General features: G+C 42.3%; 1 protein-coding gene across 5 annotated transcripts in view; it reads left to right on the plus strand.

Annotated features, from left to right (window-relative positions):
- The window catches only part of ESRRG (estrogen related receptor gamma), a 516565-nt gene that overhangs the window by 336753 nt on the left and 159393 nt on the right, over positions 1–20419 (plus strand). For all 5 annotated transcript variants that reach the window (XM_056852765.1, XM_056852766.1, XM_056852764.1 and 2 more), the window contains 2 exons: positions 1615–2030; positions 20249–20365. In XM_056852765.1, the coding sequence (XP_056708743.1) occupies positions 1628–2030; positions 20249–20365 (520 nt within the window). In that variant the 5' untranslated portion in view covers positions 1615–1627. The remainder of the gene's footprint in view (positions 1–1614; positions 2031–20248; positions 20366–20419) is intronic.

Genomic DNA, 20419 nt, shown 5'->3' on the forward strand with positions numbered 1-20419 from the left:
AAGAAGGGTCCTCTGAAGCTATGCTGAAAGTTTTGGGGCTCTACCCCCAAAAATGCCCCCCCTGCAGCCACGGAATGGTGCAAATGTGTGCTGCAAGTGGAATAAAAATGCATATTAAGGGGGGGACCCCTTTGGGGCCCATATTTCGCCCCCCGATCCAATCTGTACACAACTTGGGGGTTCTTGCAAGAAGGGCCCTCTGAAGCTATGCTGAAAGTTTGGGGGCTCTACCCCCCAAAATGCGCCTCCTGCAGCCACAGAATGGCTCGAATGTGCACACGCACCCCCCAAGGGGGATCTCTCTCTCACACAGATACTCTCTCTTTCTCTCCCCTGGCCGCGCAGCAGCTGGGCTCATGCACTCAATTGTGACTGATTGGCCAGAAGAAGACCCAGCTTGGCCACCGATTGGCCGCGGGAGAATGCTGCTTACTAAATGACGGTTATGCTGCTGCGCCGAACCCTGAATTTGCTGAATTTATTCGCCGAACACCCCGAACTCGCTGAATTCTGCTTCCCGTTTTCCCGCCTTTTGTGAGTTCGGTTCCATCCAAACTAAAAACCACCGAATCAGGGGAAATTCGGCTATTTTTCGGTTCAGGACGAACCGAATCGACAGCCCTATTTCTTCATGGATAGCCATGTTAGTCTGTAGCAGCAAAATAACTCTGGAGTCCTGACTAACAAAATTTATTCCAGCATAAACTTTCACGTTAGTCTTTAATGTGCTACTGTACGCCAGCTTTACACTCTCTACTTAAGATACTTACAAAAACTCAGCATCCTGTAACAGGAAGTTCCTCCAAAGGAATGGCATTTCTGGTTTTGGGAGAGGGGGTGGTGATTTTGTGCTGATTTCCCCCCTCCCACTGCAGACCACCCTTTCCCCCCATACTGTTCCTAAGGGCCCATTTACCCCAGGAACAAAATTTTAGGGATGCTTGTATTTCTGTTAGTTAATTTGAGAGCATTTGCTAAAAAGCTGTTGTAATCAAAGCTAATGAACCATTCCACATAGTTTTTGTTTAACTGGAGTCAAGCTTTAATTATTTGTTGGGGACTTGACATGTTCTACTACTCAATAGCATCTATTTTAAAAAAACTTACTAAAATAATGTGAGACTTACCTCTTAATTTTGTGGCCCAATGAATAGTGGAGGTGGGTAGTGATCTAACAAAACAGGCTGTCAAACTATAACTATAGAACGAAGCAGTCCCCTGTTCAAATACACAAGTTTGACTTCCTTTAGCAGCAACATTTCTGTAAATGGGGGGGGGGGGAACAGGGAAGAGAACCTCTATGGTAGTGAATTCAAAATAATGTCTTCCATGATGGCAACTTTAGAATTTAGAGAGCTGATTTGAGGGAAATTGGTGGGGCAATAGAGGAGGGAGCATAGAGTAAAATGGATCCAGTCTCTTTAAAGTTTTTGTTTACTGCCTGTGTGAAGCTTTGATAAAGCTCTGTCATGCCCTTATGCTAATTACCTTCATGTAGAACAAGAGGTATTGACTAATGAATGAATGATGTACGTCCTTAGCCTTGCAGGGCTGCCTTTATAGAGCATTGTTTTTAATGCACAGAAACTTCTCTTTCACTCCTTTACAATGCAGGCTTCTCTGCAGAATGTCAAGCAAGGATCGACACATTGATTCTAGCTGTTCGTCATATATCAAGACGGAACCATCGAGCCCCGCTTCCTTGACGGACAGCATCAATCACCACAGCCCTGGTGGCTCCTCTGACGCTAGCGGGAGCTACAGTTCAACCATGAATGGACACCAGAATGGGCTAGATTCACCACCACTCTACCCTTCTGCCCCAGGTCTTGGGGGTAATGGGCCCGTCAGGAAACGATATGATGACTGCTCCAGTACCATCGCTGAAGATTCACAAACCAAGTGTGAATACATGCTGAACTCAATGCCCAAAAGACTGTGTTTGGTGTGTGGTGACATTGCGTCAGGGTACCACTATGGGGTGGCTTCCTGTGAGGCCTGCAAGGCTTTCTTCAAGAGGACAATTCAAGGTCAGTGCTTGATTATGCTTCTCTCACCCAAAGAAAGCCCAAGAAATGTGATTCCTTCTTGTTTTTTTTTCTATCCCTGATTTTTTTTTTACTTAATTGTTTCTGATCATGCTCATAGAAAGCTGTTCAGGAATATGTAGATCTTCATGATGATGGTATTATTAAGCCTCTTATATAATAACATTTTTCACATTTTAACTCTGAAAAGTTAGTCAAAGTTATCTTCCACCAGAAAGGATTGTTGTTGTTCTTATGAACCCTTCTATGAATACTGGAAAACATTGCCTGGGATTCAGAGAGCTGTGGGTTTATGAGCAACTGCTGCATCCCTTGAAAAACCACCTCTCAAAGTCAGAGGACATTCCAGACCAGCATTCTGAAATGTTAAGTCTGCTACTGGGAAAGAAAAACCAACAACACATCTTCACATGCTATATAAGCACCAGGGAACACCTCTTGGCTCTTGTGTGTAACACTAGGACTTTTAAAAAAAACATTTTTCAAATGTTTAAACTGTAGTCACTTATTTAACAACCAAGTAGAATTCAGTTTTGATGTAAACTGCATGATTTACAGTACAGTTACACTCTTCTAAGCCCATTGACCAATGGGGGAGGGTAACTGATTAGAACTGCACTATCAACGGATTCATCACCTCTAGGAAGGTACCATAGTTATTATCAAGTTAATCAGCTATGTTCAGTTGCACACTTGCTCCACCAACCTTAAACATTTTTGCCCACATCACTGCTTTGCACTTGTATCCTGTCATCTCCATGACAGTGTGACATCATGGCTGGTTGCCTTGCACTTCTAGGATAATTGGTATGACCTAGGGTTGCCCATGTCCAGTTACTAGCTGGAGATCTCCTGCTATTACAACTGATTTCCAGCTGATAGAGGTCAGTTCACCTGGAAAAAAAGACCGCTTTTGCAATTGGACTCTATGGCATTGAAATCCCTCCCCAAACCCTGCCCTCCTCAGACTCAGCCCCAAAAATCTCCAAATATTTCCCAACCCAGAGCTGGCAACCCTAGTTGCCTGTTCTGTACACCTGCTTGGATCAGGATATTAGTAAAGTAATTCAAAGGGCTTTGAACTCTGCTTACTTAACTGTAAAAAATAGAGTCGAGTGCATGTTTAGAGAGCCTAGTTGTATCTTTTCTATGGTCCTAAAGTTGTAAAGGATCCAAATGCCATCAGTACCAACCCTTTCTTGCAAGATTCTTTCTAAATTGCATCTCTGTAACTGAAAAGTAAAGCCTCTTAATCCAGTGGGGCCAAACCAAACAGCTGATAAGGTACCGTAGTTCTAGAGAATTCAGCAGCAAAACAACATGGAAAAGGGGGAGTTTGGTTTGGAGAAAGTTCCTTCCCAATTTCAAAACAAAGAAATCATTGATTCATCTGTCAAAGTCTTCCAAAACAAGCTTCTGTTGAATCCTAGCCAACCTTCATCCTCTGTCTAATTGTGCCAGCCCAGGATTCCATTTTGGAACAGAAGAAGATCATAGCTGGAGGAAGAAACTCTGATTCTTAAGCAAAGAGTTGAACATTCACTAGTCCAAATTTTCATATCTATCACCACCGTTTGATGTGTTTCTTGGCAATATATGATATAGTTAATAGCAGTGGTTTTGAACGGGATAAATTAATAACTACTTATGTTACTAGAAAGTCATACCTTGGTGTATCTGCTTAGTCTGTGTAGTCAAGAAAATGACAAGAGCAGACTTTGTCTGCTGAAGTGCTGACTCTTCTGACTCTGCTGAAGTGGTGACTTTTCTTTAAATTATCTTCTTGGATAATTTCCATGAGGGATGAATACCTACATCTCCTGCAATGTTTCTGTGCAGCTGTATCTTTGTCCAAAACTGGGCAAAGAAAGGGAGAAAAATAGCAGGTACTAAATATAGCTCATTGATTTTTAGGGGCTGCCGAGTTTATTTGCTACACTCAGTAGTATCTTGAAAACTACAGCATTTTAATGAATAAGTGTGACTTTAGCAATCTTGAGGTAGCTGTAGGAAAAACTGTATACATTATTGTCTTAGAAATGCAATATGATAAACATTTACTACCAAATGCAAAATAATAAGACCTAGATACAAAGAACTATGTAGCTGGTTCCACAAACCCAAGCAGGCATTGGACTTATATGGGGGGAAATCCCATACACCTGCCTCTGTAACTAGGATTGCCGACTCTGGGTTTGGAAATTCCTAGAGATTAGGGGTGCAGCCTTGGAAAGGTGTGGTTTGGGGAAGGGAGGGACCTCAATGGGGTATAACACCATAGTCCACCTTCCAGAGCAGCCATTTTCTCCAGGGCAACCAATCTCTGTAGTCTGGAGATCAGTTGTAATTCTAGGCAATCTCCAGGCCCCACCTGGAGGTTAGCAATCCTATCTGTAACACATGACAAAGGTCTTTTGAAGTGAAGGGGGATTCATTAATGGTTTTTGATATGGCACGGCTGTGCATATTTGCCTTTCAAAGGGGAAAAATAAAAAGTTCACTGGTCCTTGGACATGCCTACAATACCTCTTTAGATGTCAGTTTAAAGTAGTGTTTCTTGTGCAAGTGAGTTGTATTATCAGAGAGAAGTAATGCAAATAATAAATACACTTTCCCCTGACATTTCTGGCAAAGTCCACTGATTTAAGAAATTATATGTTGCCTACAGCACATGAAACCTTTATTTAAAAATTTGAAAAAATAAATAATAACGCTAAACTATAACAATTTTCAAATGATTTCCTTGATTCTTTCCTTATTAAAAATATTTGTTATGATCCAACCTAAGCTACGCATTTGACTTTTGAAGTCAATAGAAGGACATAAATTTGATTAGGATCGCATTGTAACTCTCCCATTTAAATCAATAGGGTTTCAAAGCACTTGGCTGGATTGTTATTAGTCTCAAGAACACTACCATAATTTTTGGTCTTTTCCTGATTCTCAAAATTTTAATGATTGACTTGATGGATATAGCTTGGCTTGTATTGGGGTCAGAGGGCAAAAGTTATAAGGATAGGATAAGTGGAGCTCAAGCCAACACCATACCTGTTATTTCAGATATTGCTAAGAGGTGGATTTATTCTTTCTAGTTTTATCTGACCAGGGGCAAGCATCTTTCAGACTGAGAACAGTGAAAGACCAATCAGCCTTCAAGCTGAAGAGCAGATATGCATTTTTCAACTAATAAAAATTCTGTGTAGAGTTGCCAGAAAACCTAGTTGTTGTTATTCATAAAATCATAGAGTTGGAAGGGACCACCAGGGTCATCTAGTCCAACCCCTCCACAATGCAGGAAATTTACAACTACATTCTCCCCACACCTCCAGTGACCCGTACTCCGTGCCCATACTCGTGTCCAGATAATAGCATTTGCATGCATATAGAATGTAGGTAGAGGGGACCGCTAGAGCCAAGCATCAGCTCCATATCACAAACAGCCAAATCGAAAAAAAACCATTGTCCCAACCAAAAGGGAGATGCTACCACCTCCTACCTGTGCTTGGCAAGCATAAAAAAGCCATGCCAGTAATAGCCAAGACAGGGGTCCCCAATGTGATGCCTGTGGGCACCGTGACACCTGCCAACATCTTTCTTGGCACCTGAGAATTTTTTTTTTTTTTTAGAAAATGGGTGGGGTGAGATGTTTTTTTTTTTTTTTTTTTGCCAAGCAGGGCTTCTGATTAGCCACTGGAGATCTGCCTGGCTGTGCAGATTTTTAAAAAGTTGCTTCAGCAGCAGCTGCCACCACAGCTTACAGATCTTCACTACATGACTGAAGGTAATCTGTGTGTATGCAATAAAATATTTTTAAACAATATGTTCATTTAAAAAGTCATCTTGTTAAGCAGAGCCTCACCCTGAAATGCTGAAGAGTTACTATTAGTAAGCCAGCATGGTGTAGTGGTTAAGAGTGGCAGACTCTAATCTGGAGAACTGATTCCCTACTCCTCCACATGAAGCCTGCTGAGTGACCTTGGGCCATTCACAGTTTTCTCAGAAGTCTCTCAGCTAGGGTTGCTAAGTGCCCAGTGGTGGTGGGTAAAATCCCACCGATCCACTGGGCTGCCCGCCGGCCAACTGATGGCCGGCGGGCACTGTGTGCATGCACGCACACACGTGCTCACAAGTCACTTTTGGGCTCTGGCAATCTCAGATAAAACTCTATGGAAACCATAGAGTTTTGGGCAAGATCGCTAGAGCGTCTGCGTCGCTTCCGGGTTGCTAGGTCACACGTGCTCACACGTCACTTTTGGGTAAACCCGAAAGTGACGCGGACGCTCTGGCAATCTCAGATAAAACTCTATGGAAACCATAGAGTTTTGGCCGAGATTCTAGAGCGTCTGCATCACACGGGGTGCTCATTGTGTCAGTTGCGCCGGTGAAGCTATGGGGCCTGGCAAGCCTACTCTCAGCCCCACCTGCCTCACAGGGTGTCTGTTGCGTGAGGAGGGGAAAGAGGAAGGCAACTGTAAGCTGCTTTGAGACTCCTTACAGTAGAGAAAGGTGGGGTATAAAAACCAACTCTTCTTCTATGCATGATGCCACTCTGAAAATGAATGACTACGGAACAGGGCCTTCCTGATGAATCTTAACAAGTGGGAGTACATGTACAGGAGAAGGTTTCCTCTTAGGTATGCAGGCTCATGGCTTCAAATGTAATAGCTAGGGTTGCCAGATCACTCTTCACCACTGGTGGGAGGTTTTTGGGGCAGAGCCTGAGGAGGGTGGGGTTTGGGGAGGGGAGGGAGTTCAATGCCATAGAGTCCAATTGCCAAAACAATTTTCTCCAGGGAAACTGATCTTTGTCACCTGGAGATCAGTTGTAACAGCAGGAGATCTCCAACTAGTACCTGGAGGTTACATATACAAAAGTACCTACATCCTCCCCACAGTTGTGTGAGTCTGGTCAGCTGGCCTGAATTGTTGTCCCTTTCTGCCCTTTCACCCCATTGGTGAAGTCCCAGCCTAGTTCACTTGAGTGATATGCTCTGTCTTCATACCCCTGTTGTTGCTGTGAAATTTTGTTTCCTGGTGTTGGGTTGTGGCCAAAGCCCCAAGGCCTGGATACCTGTGGAAACTCTAAGACAAACACTAAACCTTTGCATCCTTGTATTATCTGTGGATGTCTGTCCTTTGTTTATGTTGGGTGCTTGTGCAAGTGTGGATTTTTGTGACCAGTGTTTTGTAGCCCTTCCATGTGCAGTCACTTCTTCCCCTATTGTATTTTAACTGACTTGTATAGAATATGTAGGTTCTTGCTGTGAACATTGTTTCATTTCTGGTGCTGTAACATTTCTGTTCTGGTGCTGTGTTTTGTTCTTATTCACCTACCTTTTCCACATCAGCTTCTTGCACTGGAGCCTTGAGCATGACCTTAGTTGCACTTTTATTGCAGATAGTATTATTTCTTTGAGATATTAAGTCTCTCTCATTACATCAGGGAAAATGCCAGTGCTGAGGTACCTCTAGATAGTTATTTCCCTGTCAGTCAGATGTTAAGCCTATGATTCCCATATGGCTCTATTTAAAACTATGGAATATTACTCAAGCAAGAGGAAACTGGGGTTTTGTTTTACAAACCTCTGTTAGCCAACAAGCCAGGAAAGCAGATTCCTTTATTTTGTTGCATCTTAATGTGTCATGAAGCCATGCAGATTTCACCCAAATCTAGTAGACTTTAAAAATGTGGTCATTGGCAGCACCCAAGCCAGAATTGTCATGTTAGCAAATTAGTAATGGGCTTGTCTTTTGAGGCAAAACTTATAAGCTTTTTCCAAATCCAGTCCTTGACCACCAATGATTGCAAAGGAACCCTCAAGTACATTGCTAATAAAGGTAAAGGTCCCCTGTGCAAGCACCGGGTCATTCCTGACCCATGGGGTGACGTCACATCCCGACATTTACTAGGCAGACTTTGTTTACGCGGTGGTTTGCCACTGCCTTTCCCAGTCATCTTCCCTTTACCCCCAGCAAGCTCGGTCCTCATTTTACCGACCTCGGAAGGACGGCAGGCTGAGTCAACCTTGAGCCAGCTACCTGAAACCAACTTCCGTCGGGATTGAACTCAGGTCGTAAGCAGAGCTTGGACTGCAGTACTGCAGCTTACCACTCTGCACCACAGGGCATGAGCAAATAACACCAGCAAATTTCACCCAAACTAATGGACAGTCAGACTCCACAGTTCCTTTTGGTTATCGTTTCACAAACACGTTGAAAAGGAAGTGGGTTGCTGCTGGTTTCTTTCTTGTCTGTCCGTAGCTGCATAATGAGGTTAGGCCTTTTGAGACTGGTGCCATGTTTATCTGCCATGTTGATCCAAGTTGATCTACAAACTTATGAACACTGTATGATAAATATGTTATGTCTTAAATCAGCAGAGTAGTCAACAAAGGTGGAACTACCTATGTAAATTCAGATAAGGTAACCTTTGAAATTAAAATCATAAAGTTTGCTTCCTGGCGCCACATGACTGGAGCAACTTCCAAAGGTTACATTTACTCAAATCTGAGCTGATGCCAACCCAAGCAGCATAACACAATTTCAAAAACACCATTTGGGGGTGGGGGAATACCCATTAGCTGAAGGTATGTCCTATAAGATAAGTTAGAATTATTTTATAGCGAGAAAGAAAGGAAAGAATTAGCTTCTGTAAAGAGGAGACCTGCTTGACTAATAATTTCCCTCAAGAATTTGTATTGAAACCATGGCTGGTAAGAACCAGGGATGAGTTGTGAGGTAACCATGTTTTGAATGGCACAGAATGTTTCAGAGAAAACCCAAGCAGACCTCAAAGCTTTCTAAAAGGACTGCTCTGAATTGGAAAAATGGACAACAAAATCAGCAGTGTAAGCTGCTGTAATGTGAGGTACAACTGAGGAAATTTTTTTAACATCATCTGAACTAGAGATGATCAACCAGAGGGATATAATCTTGGGCCATGATGTGTGGCTTGTTAAAAACATTGGGTTGGATCCCTTGTTGTGTGGGCTCAAGCTCTGGAAATCATCTGCACTTTCTCTCCCCACCTACCCACTGGAGCCCCTTCTTACGCTTTCAGAAAGGTTTTGCCAGGGCTGAGGGACTTGTGTGCACTAATAGCCATGCAGCAGCATTGGGAAAGAGGAAAAAGGCAAAATTGCTCCTTTCTTTCTGTTATGTGCCGGTAGCTCTGCTCATGAAAGAGGCAGAAGGGGTGAGCTTGGTCCTTTCCCCCTCTCCACTGCAGCTGTTCAACTGGTACAGCTGTTGGTACATGCAAGACCCTCAACCTGGCAATAATACTTTCCAGAGGGGTCAGAAACGGCTCCAGATAGTTAGGGAAGATCCTGTACCATCAGCTGTTTCTGCTGGCAGTTCATGGAGTTCAAGCCATAAAGTCATTGTAAATTCCATGTTGGGGTGATTGGAATATGGGCTGAAAATAAAACTGTGTGTATGTGTGTAAAGTGCCAATAAGTTATAGAAATCCTGAGAGGTTTTCAAAGCAAGAGACGTTCAGAGGTGGTTTGTCATTGTCCAAGCAACCTTGGACTTCCTTGGTGGTCTCCCATCCAGATACTAACTAGGGCCAACCCTGCTTAGCTTCCGAGATGTGACAAGATTGGGCTATCTTGGGCTATCCAGTTCAGGGATAAAAATAAAACTACTAGTATGATAATTCTTGTATGAAATTCTGTGGTGTGGCTGCATTTGGAATTAGGGTAGTACCAAGTTTTTGTTTTGTTTTAATTGTTGCAACAATTTTGGGCGGGGCACTGTTTTTCTTTGAAGTAGCGGAGCTCCTTAAGTTCGCTTAAATTCCGTGAAATTGAGAGCCGATGCACTGTGGACTGCCTTATGTATCCTTTTTTAGGAAGCCATCTGCTGCACTCTGTGGAATGGTTGTTCTCCTTTACTTTATAAGAGTTCAGAAAAGAACAAAAAAATGGCAAAGAGCAGAAGAGGCTAAAGTGTTTGAGGATTTTTGGTTAAGAAAAAAGACAACTAAAGATAAAGGGGAGCCTGATAGAAGTTTATGAAAGGCGCGGAGATAGGTTTGACAACTCAGGGTTGGGAAATTCATGGAGCTTTGGGGATGGAGCCTAGGGAGGGTCAGGTGTGGGGTGGGTCCTCAGAGGGCTAAAATGCCATAGAGAGGGGAGCTGACTGAGCTTGTGAGGAGAAGCCTAGCAAGGAACCTGGCATCACCTGTAGGAAACTTCCTATATAAGGCTGCAGCCAGTGTGGGATCAACTTGGCTGTAACTCTGCTGATGAGCCTACCAGTTACCTGCCTTGTTTAAGCTCTTGGAATCTTTCTACTTGACCCTGGGCTACTTTTGGGCTATGATTCTAGACTGTGCTACTGAACTCCAGACTTTGACTTTAGACTGAAATCCTAGAACCCTTGCTTAAAGACCTGTTGTGGCCTCCACCCTGGTGAGTGGGACACTCAGCCCCTCCCCCCACCTCACTCTCTCAACAATACAGTAACATGGCCAAAATCCATGCAGCCCTAAGGGGGGAAAGGACCCACCAGTGGACCTCTGGCTATCTGCATTTCATCCACAAGCACCCCCTTCACGATTATTATGTTGACAATGAACTTGAGGTTGGGGAGGCTGGATGGTGTTTCCCACAACAGTGTTTCCCACAATAAAGTCCTCTCCTCCTTTTATATACAACCCACCTAATTTAGCATTCACAGCTATTACTGCTTGGTACTTTCTTTTTTCTGGTAAGTGCATATAAAACCATTTTACTTGTGGTATTTGTTCAGTGAACTGAAACTGGCGTGGGACAAACAAGCTCTTCCAGGGTCTTTGAACTCTGCATATGAACACTGTATGTGTGTGGTTCAGATGTAGTGTTTGTGGGGAGTCAAAAACCTGCCTGAGCATATGACTGGAAAATTGTGGGCTACATCTACGGTATGTGCTGCAGGCATCCTGTATGACTTGGAGCACAGGCAAGATGCTTGGTTTGGGAGTATTTGGTTGCATTTCGTATGGGCGGTGCACTGAAATTGGCAGTAGGAGATTGTTTTCCTCAGTTTTTTGTGGGGGTTGGGTTAATATAAAAGCCTGGCAGCTTCCTTTGTTAACCTCAAAGTGTGTGTGTGTGTGTGTTGGGGGGAACTCATCAGAGCCATTCTCAGAGCAGCTGAAGCTTCCTGAGAAAAGCCTCCCCACATTCTTGTTTCCAGGAGCCAGTTACATGAGCAACTGGATGATGCCATGGAGTTTAGCTGTCAGTTGGCTACCGCAATGCAGGCTGGGAGAGCTGCAGTCTCTCTGGTGGGGGCAAAGAGTGACAGTTGCAGTATAGCCAGGATTCACTGATGCCATGCGGACTGAATCCTAATTTTACTAACTAGCCACAACTAAAATAAGAGGAGTTGAGCATGGAAGCCGAACTGACCCTAGAAGTAGGGTTGCCAACCTTCTGGGGAGATCTCCCAAGACTGCAGCTGATCTCCCGACTACAGAGATCAGTTTCTCTGGAGAAAGTGGCACCTTCAGAGGGCAGACACTATGGCATCACATCCCCACTGCGCTCCCAATCCTCCCCAGGCATTGCCCCCAAGTCTCCAGGAATTTCCCAAGTCATAGTTGGCAACCCTACCAGTGAGAGGTGCTTCAAGCGTTTCTGCCCTCCCCAGCACATTCCATCACTATTATGAGTTCTAGGCTTTCTCCCCAAATGCCACACACGGTGGTGGGGCTTCCCTCCCTTTTAGGAAGCTGTAGATAAAAAAAGTGTGACCACAATCATAGGGATCTCTTTTAAAAGTAGGTTTCAGGTTCTTGTGTGCTTTTAACTCTGTCTCATTTGTTGCCTTGCATTCATTCCCACTTTTGTGAATTTTAAAGCACTGGTGTGCTTTCTTTTGTAAGGTTTGCATCTCATTTGTCACACCATGTGTCTTTTTAATTTGCACACGATTTGGCCTTCTTAATAAAATTAAAATCAATGCCAGGAAACCCACAAAAACACTCAGCCATTTCTGGACATAGCAAATACAACTCCAGGCTGACACAAACCTTAGTGCTTGGTCAAAATACAAGATGGAGTCTGTAGGGAACAAGGATTTGGCGCATATGCTTGTTTTGAAACGTCACGCTACTTTACGTTATTTGGCTCTTGAACTGCCAAACTGTAAAAGTCCATTATGCCACTGAAAGGAATATATAAATTATGCCCTGGCACTTCAGGCAAGGATTTAGCATATACTCTGTTATTCTCTCAGCCAGCTAGATGCAAGATTCTATTAAGCTGTAAGTGAAAAAATGGTATTGCCCGCAAACTAATTGTACAAAAAGACTTCGAAATAAGTAACTGGAGCCAGTCCTTTCTGAAAACTATCCAGGAGATATTATAAATCATTCTATCACTCTTGTCAGCTGAGTTGAAAGCCTTGAGCTGCCAGGCTGATTTTATTTCTTGCATAGTACATTTTCTTCTCCAACTATTGACGAAACTGGGCACACTCAAGCTTGCTCTATTAGCAACGTCTGCCCTCTGGGGCAAGAATTCTAGCTCAGAAAATACTCATTTTTTTCAATGAGGTTTTCCCTTTATAAGCACAAAAAAACCCTGAAGAGCAATTTGCATACCTCTCTCTGTGTCCCTATATAGATTCAGAACTAGATTTTTGATGTTTCTGCTTGAATATTTCAATAACTCTACACAACTGAAGGAAAACAAGATAATACAAGAAGCCTTCAAACTCTAGGGTGTAGGAAATTTGAACTCTTACCAGAATTGATGCAATATTGTAAAGGGTGCTTGATTCAGTACATTTTTAGTACAACACTATTTTAGCTATCAAACGAGAAAAACCAAGGAAGACTTTCAAGGATGTAGTGGTGGAATAAATAACAATGAACATCTGTCGTTCCTCATCATATTGTCTCCCAGCCACCTATGAAACCACAGATTCTTAGTCCTTTCTCACATTTTTGAAAAAGTGACCACAATTTGGAACTATTGCTGGAAAATTAACACAGGTGGACATTTAGTAGACCAGCTGTATCCCAAATTTATAGGTACATTATTATTTTTATTTCTCCATGAGCTTGAGGAAATTTTCTATAATGACAATGGTATAGAAATCCACATCAATCTGTGTCTTTGCAACAATCCATTAGCATTTTAGCATGTAGTTCAGTTTGACAAGGAGATTTGATTATGGAGTGTATGATTAAATATTTATATTATTAATTTCCCCCCTCAATACTAGGGTCCATGTTAGGGCCCAGCCTAGCAACCAGCAAGAGTCCAGGGGGCATGGGGGGTGGCCATCGGTGCCAACATTACATCACTTCTAGTAAAACTCCATCTCACCTCTCTGTGAATTTCTGGAAACTTGGCTCCTAGAAAGATCTGATGTCACTTCTGGGGAAAACCAAAAGGTGTTCCTATAGAGGTGTGATGTCTCTTCCAGGTTTCCCCCTGATTACCATTTTATATTTTAGTTTTCTCCTGCCACTGCTTTGAGCAGGAATGCAGGGCAGAGAGGTCCCCTGCCCCTACTGAGAAAATTACAAAGTCACATGTATTGTTCACAAGTAGGTGCGTACAAACAGGTAAGTGTATAGTCCTGGTTATAAATATAGGTAATCAATACTACTTGTGAACAATACATGTGACTTTGTAATTTATGACCTATGCTTTGATATGACTTTTGCATTATGATGGTAATATTGGAATTATATTTAAATTGCTTGGAATATTTGTTACTGTGTGAAATTTGATTTAACTATTATATACACAGAAGATCTATTTTTGTACTAACCTACTGAGAAAATGGCAACTGTAGTCCATGTTTATTTGCAAAATAGATGCAGTTATGCATATCAGAACTGTGGTTTGTGCATCTATTTGAGAAACACAGATTAGGGTTTGGAAGAAACCCTTCCAAGCTTATGAATGACTGGGATTTATAGGGCTTGGTTTAATGCTTATACTACCACTATTCATATTAAATAAGAGTATCTTCTTAGGTCCCATTATTTTCAGTGGGAGATATTTAAGCATATGTCTAACAGCCTGAAACCAACATAAATTAGAAATGCTAATGTTTTGCCTATATCTGTTTTCTAAAAAGTTAAATTGAATAAAGCCATTTCTCCTTTCTGTTTCTGTGATTATACCAAACAAGATGGAACACACGCACACATATCAGGTGATGGTTGGCAAATAACTGTTTGGCTGACAATTGCTTGTATCTGCAAACTTTAACCAACTAGCTATACAGAAGTACAGGTGCTTTGTGACAAAATTAATGGTGTATTTCTTGAGAAAATGGGAAAGGTTTAGTATTTAGCTAAGTATCAACATAGCTGGTAGTCCTCCTCTTGCTTCTACTTCTTCTGTTTTTACTCATTGCTTAGGACTACTCCATGACCTCTTCTGTTTATTTTGAAAATTTCTATCCTGCCTTTCCAGAGAATCTGCCTGAGGCAGGTTACAACTATGATAAAACATACATCAGCTCTAATGTAATTAAAATTACCTATTAAAACCCAAGCCAGCACATAAAAACAACATAAGGCACTTCACAATTGAAAACAAGTTGCATAAAACAGTTTTCAGGCTAGAAGCAGACTGTACAAACAATATAAAAAAACCAACCCTTTAATTAAAAGCCCGGTTAAAAAAAATGTTTTTTACCTGGTGCCTAACACAATAGGGTAGGTGCCAGGTGCGCCTCATAGAGAAGGGTATTCCATAGGTGTGGAGCTCCCACTAAAAAAAACCCAGTCTCTGGTTGCCACCTTTCTCACCTTTGCAGGTAGGGGCACAGAGAATAGGGCATATGAGAAGGATCTTACCTCAGGAAAGGGTTTGGAATTGATAGTACTTAATAACCAGTTGGGCCGTCAAACTACATCATCTTTAAGCTCATATAAAAAAGTCACAATACACATAAACCAATACACATAAATAGCATTCTACTTCTTAGGCTGGTGCTGGACTCAAATGCTGACTGCTCCAAGACACAGGCTAAGAGCCCAAAGGCTGTTGTCCTTGGACTCATGGATCTGGTCATGAGCAGAAGAAAGGTGCAGCTGCTAAAGAGCATCTGGCCACCCCCAAGCTTTATAGTTACCTGAAGAGTGGCACTAATGCTGGCGCGGAGGTCACCCCGTTCTTATGCTGGTTTGGGCCTTCCCCTTTAGGATTGGGCTGCTCAGCTTGGTTCACACATAATACAGAATTATGGTTTGGTAATATGGGAACCAATTTTGTTCTAACATACTCTTTTCTGTTCCCCTTCCTTTCCTCCTCCTCTTGCATGCTACAATTCAATTATGACTTCGAATTTTGTACAAAGCATAGTTTGAAAAGAAAGTGCAAATCAGAGCTTGGTTTGTATGAAAGAGCAACCTATGGATTGTGCTAAGGAGGTCATAATTAATTGAAGTGCTCAAGGGGATGTGATGGTCAATATTGTGTGTGTGTGTAAAGTGCCTTCAAGTCGGTCAATATTAATCCACCGTTATTTGACTTTGTGGTGGCATGAATGAGAAATGTCCTGAAAAACATTGTTAAAATATGGATAAAACCAAGTGTTAACTCCTATCTTGTGTATGCTCCAATAAACACAGAAAACAGATCACCATACCCAAAGCATTTGCTAATGTTGTCATATGAATCAGCATATAACATTTCTATTGTAATATATAATAGTATATTACTCTGATAAAAATTCTAAGTGTTTGTTAACTGAGCTTTGGCATGGTCTCTAAAAACCTGCAAACCTGTTTGTAATTGTATGTTCTAAATTAGCCATATTTTAAAAATTTTAAACCCTGTATTAGGGGTGTGCATAACAAAATTCCCGAGCTGAAGATACACATGGAAATCACTGGTTCAGCCATTACTTTGATTTTCTCCAGGTGATGCTAACCTGCTACTATGTGTGCTTGTGTTTTTCTTTGATTCTACTGATTTCCTGAGCAATGGTGTTTCTCCCTTCCTACTGGATCCTTGCAAGATAGGTGCATGGAGAGCTTCCAGCCTGTCACCTTTGGAGACAAGCCACAGAGAGCCACCACTGTTTTTCCCTCCTTCCTTTTTTTTTTGGGAGGGGGGGAATTGAGCCCTTTTGTTTTTTGCAATTTCTTGGGAAAATAGAGAGCTGTGGGCACCTTGTTTGTGGGCTCATTGTATCCCCTTCCTCACATTATGTCCTCTGACTCTCCTCCTGATATCTCCCACATCCTCTCCCCTTTTCCAGGTTCCTTGTCTCCTTCTCATTCACCAACCATCCTTTCTTCTCTCTGCCCTCCAGTCCTCAGCTTCATTTATTATTTTCTTCATTTATATCTCACCTTTCTCTTCAGTGGGGATCCAAAACAACTTACATCATTCTCCTCTTCTCCATTTTATCCCCACAACAACTCTGTGTGGTAAATTAGGCTGAGAGAGAGTGACTGGCCAAAGGTCATACAGCAAGCTTCCATGGAAGAGTGAGGATTTGAACTGGGGTCTCCCCAATCCTAGTATGACACTTTAACCACTACACCACACCGGCTGTCACTTTTCTTGCCTTCGCTCTCCCTGGCATCCCCTTCTAGCCAAGTTGCAAAAATCATGTTGTAGCAAGTTGCCCAGGCGAGTTGTTTGGTGGTTACTGCCAGGCCCGGCCAAGTTGCTGAAGTTGTGTAGAAGCTGCTGTTGAGCCCAGGAGAATTTTATGGTATCAGGTCATCTGGTAGCCATTGCTCTACCTGGGTGAGTTATGAAAATTGCATGATAGCAAATTGTGCAATAGTTGCTGCTAGGCCTGGCCCTGATGAGTCCTCCCTCTAGAGCAGGAGGGAAGGAAGCAGGGGTGAACTGGGATGCCAAAACAGCCCTGGTAAGGGCTCTTCCTTTCACTGTCAGAACCAAGGTTTGAAGACTGGCAACACTGTTGTGGTTGCCTAGCAACTTCCTCAATGGCCACTGAGATCCTTTTTCTTAAAGTATAGGCACTTTTATTATTTGGGGAGAGGGATTTAACCTCGCTCCTCAATGTGTGATTGTGTGTCTGTAGTTCAGATTTTTTGTAAACCTGGGGCTTTTCTCAGGTTTGTGTTGAGAACTGGCTTGCATCTTCATGGCTTCAGTCTCTGGATATCTGGCAATACTGTTGTGTTGGCCTAGCAATAGCCACGAGGGCATTTGTTTGTTAAAGCTACAGGCACTGCTTCTACCATCATGGATGGCCCAGGCTAGCCTGATCTCGTCAGATCTCAGAAGCTAAGTAGGGTCAGCCCTGGTTAGTATTTGGATGGGAGACCACCAAGGAAGTCCAGGGTTGCTATACAGAGAAAGGCACTGGCAAACCACCTCTGTTAGTCTCTTGCCTTGAAAACCCCTTAAGGGGTTGCCATAAGTCGGCTGCGACTTAACGGCACTTTACCCACACACATAGTTTTGTTTAGATTTCAAGTTTTTCTGCAAACCTGGGGCTAGGGCTTTCCCCCATTCAGGATAGGAGAAAGATTTGTCTTGTCTGTCCATGGCTCCAGTTTTCAAATTTAAGTATCCACAGATGGGGCAAGTAGTGAGTTAGATATATTGATTCTGCATAACTGAAGATGATTCTGGATACACTTCAAACTATTCAGCCTTTCTAGAAGCCACACCATGGATCCAGGCTTCCTCCAAGGAGCTTCCTCTAAATTATGTTTCTCTTTTCCTACTTAAAGAGCCTTTCTCCTGTGAAGCTGGAGGAAGGTTTCAAACTTTGCACAGCACAGTGGTAAGATTGACCCCAGTATAACAGCCTAATCTTGAGCTCCATTTCTGATGTGGCAGGCATCCCTTGAACTGTATTGCCCCAGGAGGCTGCTTATTTTGTCTCTGTGGTAGATTTGGCTGGCTTGTATGGCACAAATAGGGCTGTGCAAATGATTTAAATGTTTACCACAGATACATTTAGTTAGAATGCTAATTTAGTGCTCTGTTTCTGACGGACCTGTCTTTTCTACATTGCAACATGCAAGACCCCCTTTCTCATAAATACTTAACCATTTTGCAACAGAGATAAGTGGTGTGCATATTATTCCTTGTTGAGCTAGCCGTTGCAGAGCATTTGAGTCTTTGTACGATCCTGCAATCCGCTAATGTGATATTTAATGAGGAGACATCAGTCTGGAGAAAGGTAGTCAATATAAATCAGTGTTTACAAAGTGTGATTAACTCTGAAATATTTCATCAATGCTGTAGTCCCAGGCAGACTCTATGCTAATTACGAGGATCTGTGCATGTTTCAGGGGACTTCGATGGACTCTGAGTGCAGCAAACATGGAGCAGCAAAATTGCAATTATGCCTGGACTGTCTCTGATGACAATTTATGCATTTGGTGCGATGACCTCCCATTTCCCAAGAGAGCAATAAACAGAATGCATTTTCATTAAGATACTAATGCACTTAATCACAGGGGGAAAGGGTTAGAAAATAACAAAATACCTTTAAAGTGAGATGGGACACCGCTGATGTGGAAAGACATTTTTATTAAAAGTCCTTTCCTTTCCAAGAACTACTGCTGTGGCAAACTCCACCATACAGAATGTAGTTGTGACTGTCAATGTGCTTAAAACTGGATGTTCAAAGGAGACCAGAGTTTACATTACACAGTGCATTAATTCTTCCTCATTTGATGAGTAAAAAAAAATTAACATACGTGTTTTTTTTCCCTTAAGCTGAGGTAAGATGCACTTCCTGCAATGAGCTAATGAGCAAACCGATACTATGTACTTAAATTTTCACTGTGCTGACAAGAAGTAAGCAGGGGGCAAGGTTTTCCATGTACTTTTATGAATCTGGTCATTACACTCATCCTGTGAAATACTGGCTTTACACAAGGGTGCACTCCCAGAAATAACCTCCTAACTCGTTAATGTCTCAAATAATATGTAAATTCTATGCAAAGTAAGGAACAAAGGCTTAGAACAATATTTTCCCACATCCTTGTTTTTGCCATCATGAATGTACCGAGATGCACATTCACAATGTTAATATTTGTCCCAAACACCCTCTGCACTACAGTTGTGCTCCCAGCAAGGGTCGAAATACAGCCACACAGCCTTAGTGCTGATGGCAGAGCAGGATAAATCCTTATCCCTTCATGGATAGGATTACCAACCTTCAGGAGAGGCCTGGAGTTCTCCAAGAATTGCAACTGATCTCTAGATTACAGAGATCAGTTCCCCTGGATAAAATGGCAGCTTTGGAGGGGACTCAATAGCATCACATCCCTGATGAACTCCCTCCCCTCATCTGCTTTTGCCCCCAGGCTCTGCTCCAAATCTCCATGAATTTCCCAACCTACAGTTGACCACCCTATATCCTAGATGGACTCATCATTGCTCAGGATCTTGTCTGTAATTTCAGAGACTGACTCATGTAATCTCCTGGTGCCTGAGTCTTCCTAGCAGGGCTGCATGTTAATTGAGAGGTGGAATGTGTTCCCTGTGTTCACCTTATCTTATATTTGTACCTCACCATTCCTCCAAAGAGCACATGGTTTCTTACAGTATCCTTACAACTGCTCCAAGATGTAGACTAGGCTGAGGGAATGATTGGTCCAAGTCTTCTCAGTGAGCTTCATACTTTGGTTTTGTTGTTGTGGTTCAGATCTGTCACCATATGTTCTATATGTCACACTGTCGTCTTAATAAAACAATTCATGTAATGTGTTACATGCAACAAAGTGCCTGAATTTCCTGGGGTGCTGAGGATGTTGGATGGAACAGGATCTGTTCTGCTACAGTGTTCACACACCCATTGGGTTGGATCCACCCAGTTTTTCTGCTGGGGAAAAAGGAAAGACAACCAAAGAAGCCTATGACGGGGTCTTAGGACCTACATGTACAAACTCCATGTGGGCCTAGAGTGGGGCTAGAAGAAAAGCTAAGTGGATCCAACTCAGTGACTGCTCTTGAAGTAGTTAGAGCCAATGTTCATACTTCATGCATTTATCACATCAAAAAGTGTACATTGGAACACACAATTATAAGTGTAGTGTTTTTGTCATCTGTTTTAAGTAAAAGATGGAAATCATTATGACCACTTATAACTGGACAGTTTTGTAAAAATTTAAATCTAGTTACTGTAACTTTTGATTATATATGTTTTCACTGTGTTTTTTCTATGACTAAGAATTATCTGTCAACTAACATTTCTCATTGGCTTCTCTTTCTGAATCCTAAATGCCACAGGTAACATAGAATACAGCTGTCCGGCAACAAATGAATGTGAAATCACAAAGCGCAGGCGCAAGTCCTGCCAAGCTTGTCGCTTCATGAAATGTCTAAAAGTCGGCATGCTGAAAGAAGGTAAGGCTGATCTCTTTATGTATCTTTCCACAAACACTGCTAAGAATGATAAAT

Source organism: Euleptes europaea, chromosome 7 (genome assembly GCF_029931775.1).
Source record: "Euleptes europaea isolate rEulEur1 chromosome 7, rEulEur1.hap1, whole genome shotgun sequence".
Classification (NCBI taxonomy): Eukaryota; Metazoa; Chordata; class Lepidosauria; order Squamata; family Sphaerodactylidae; genus Euleptes; species Euleptes europaea.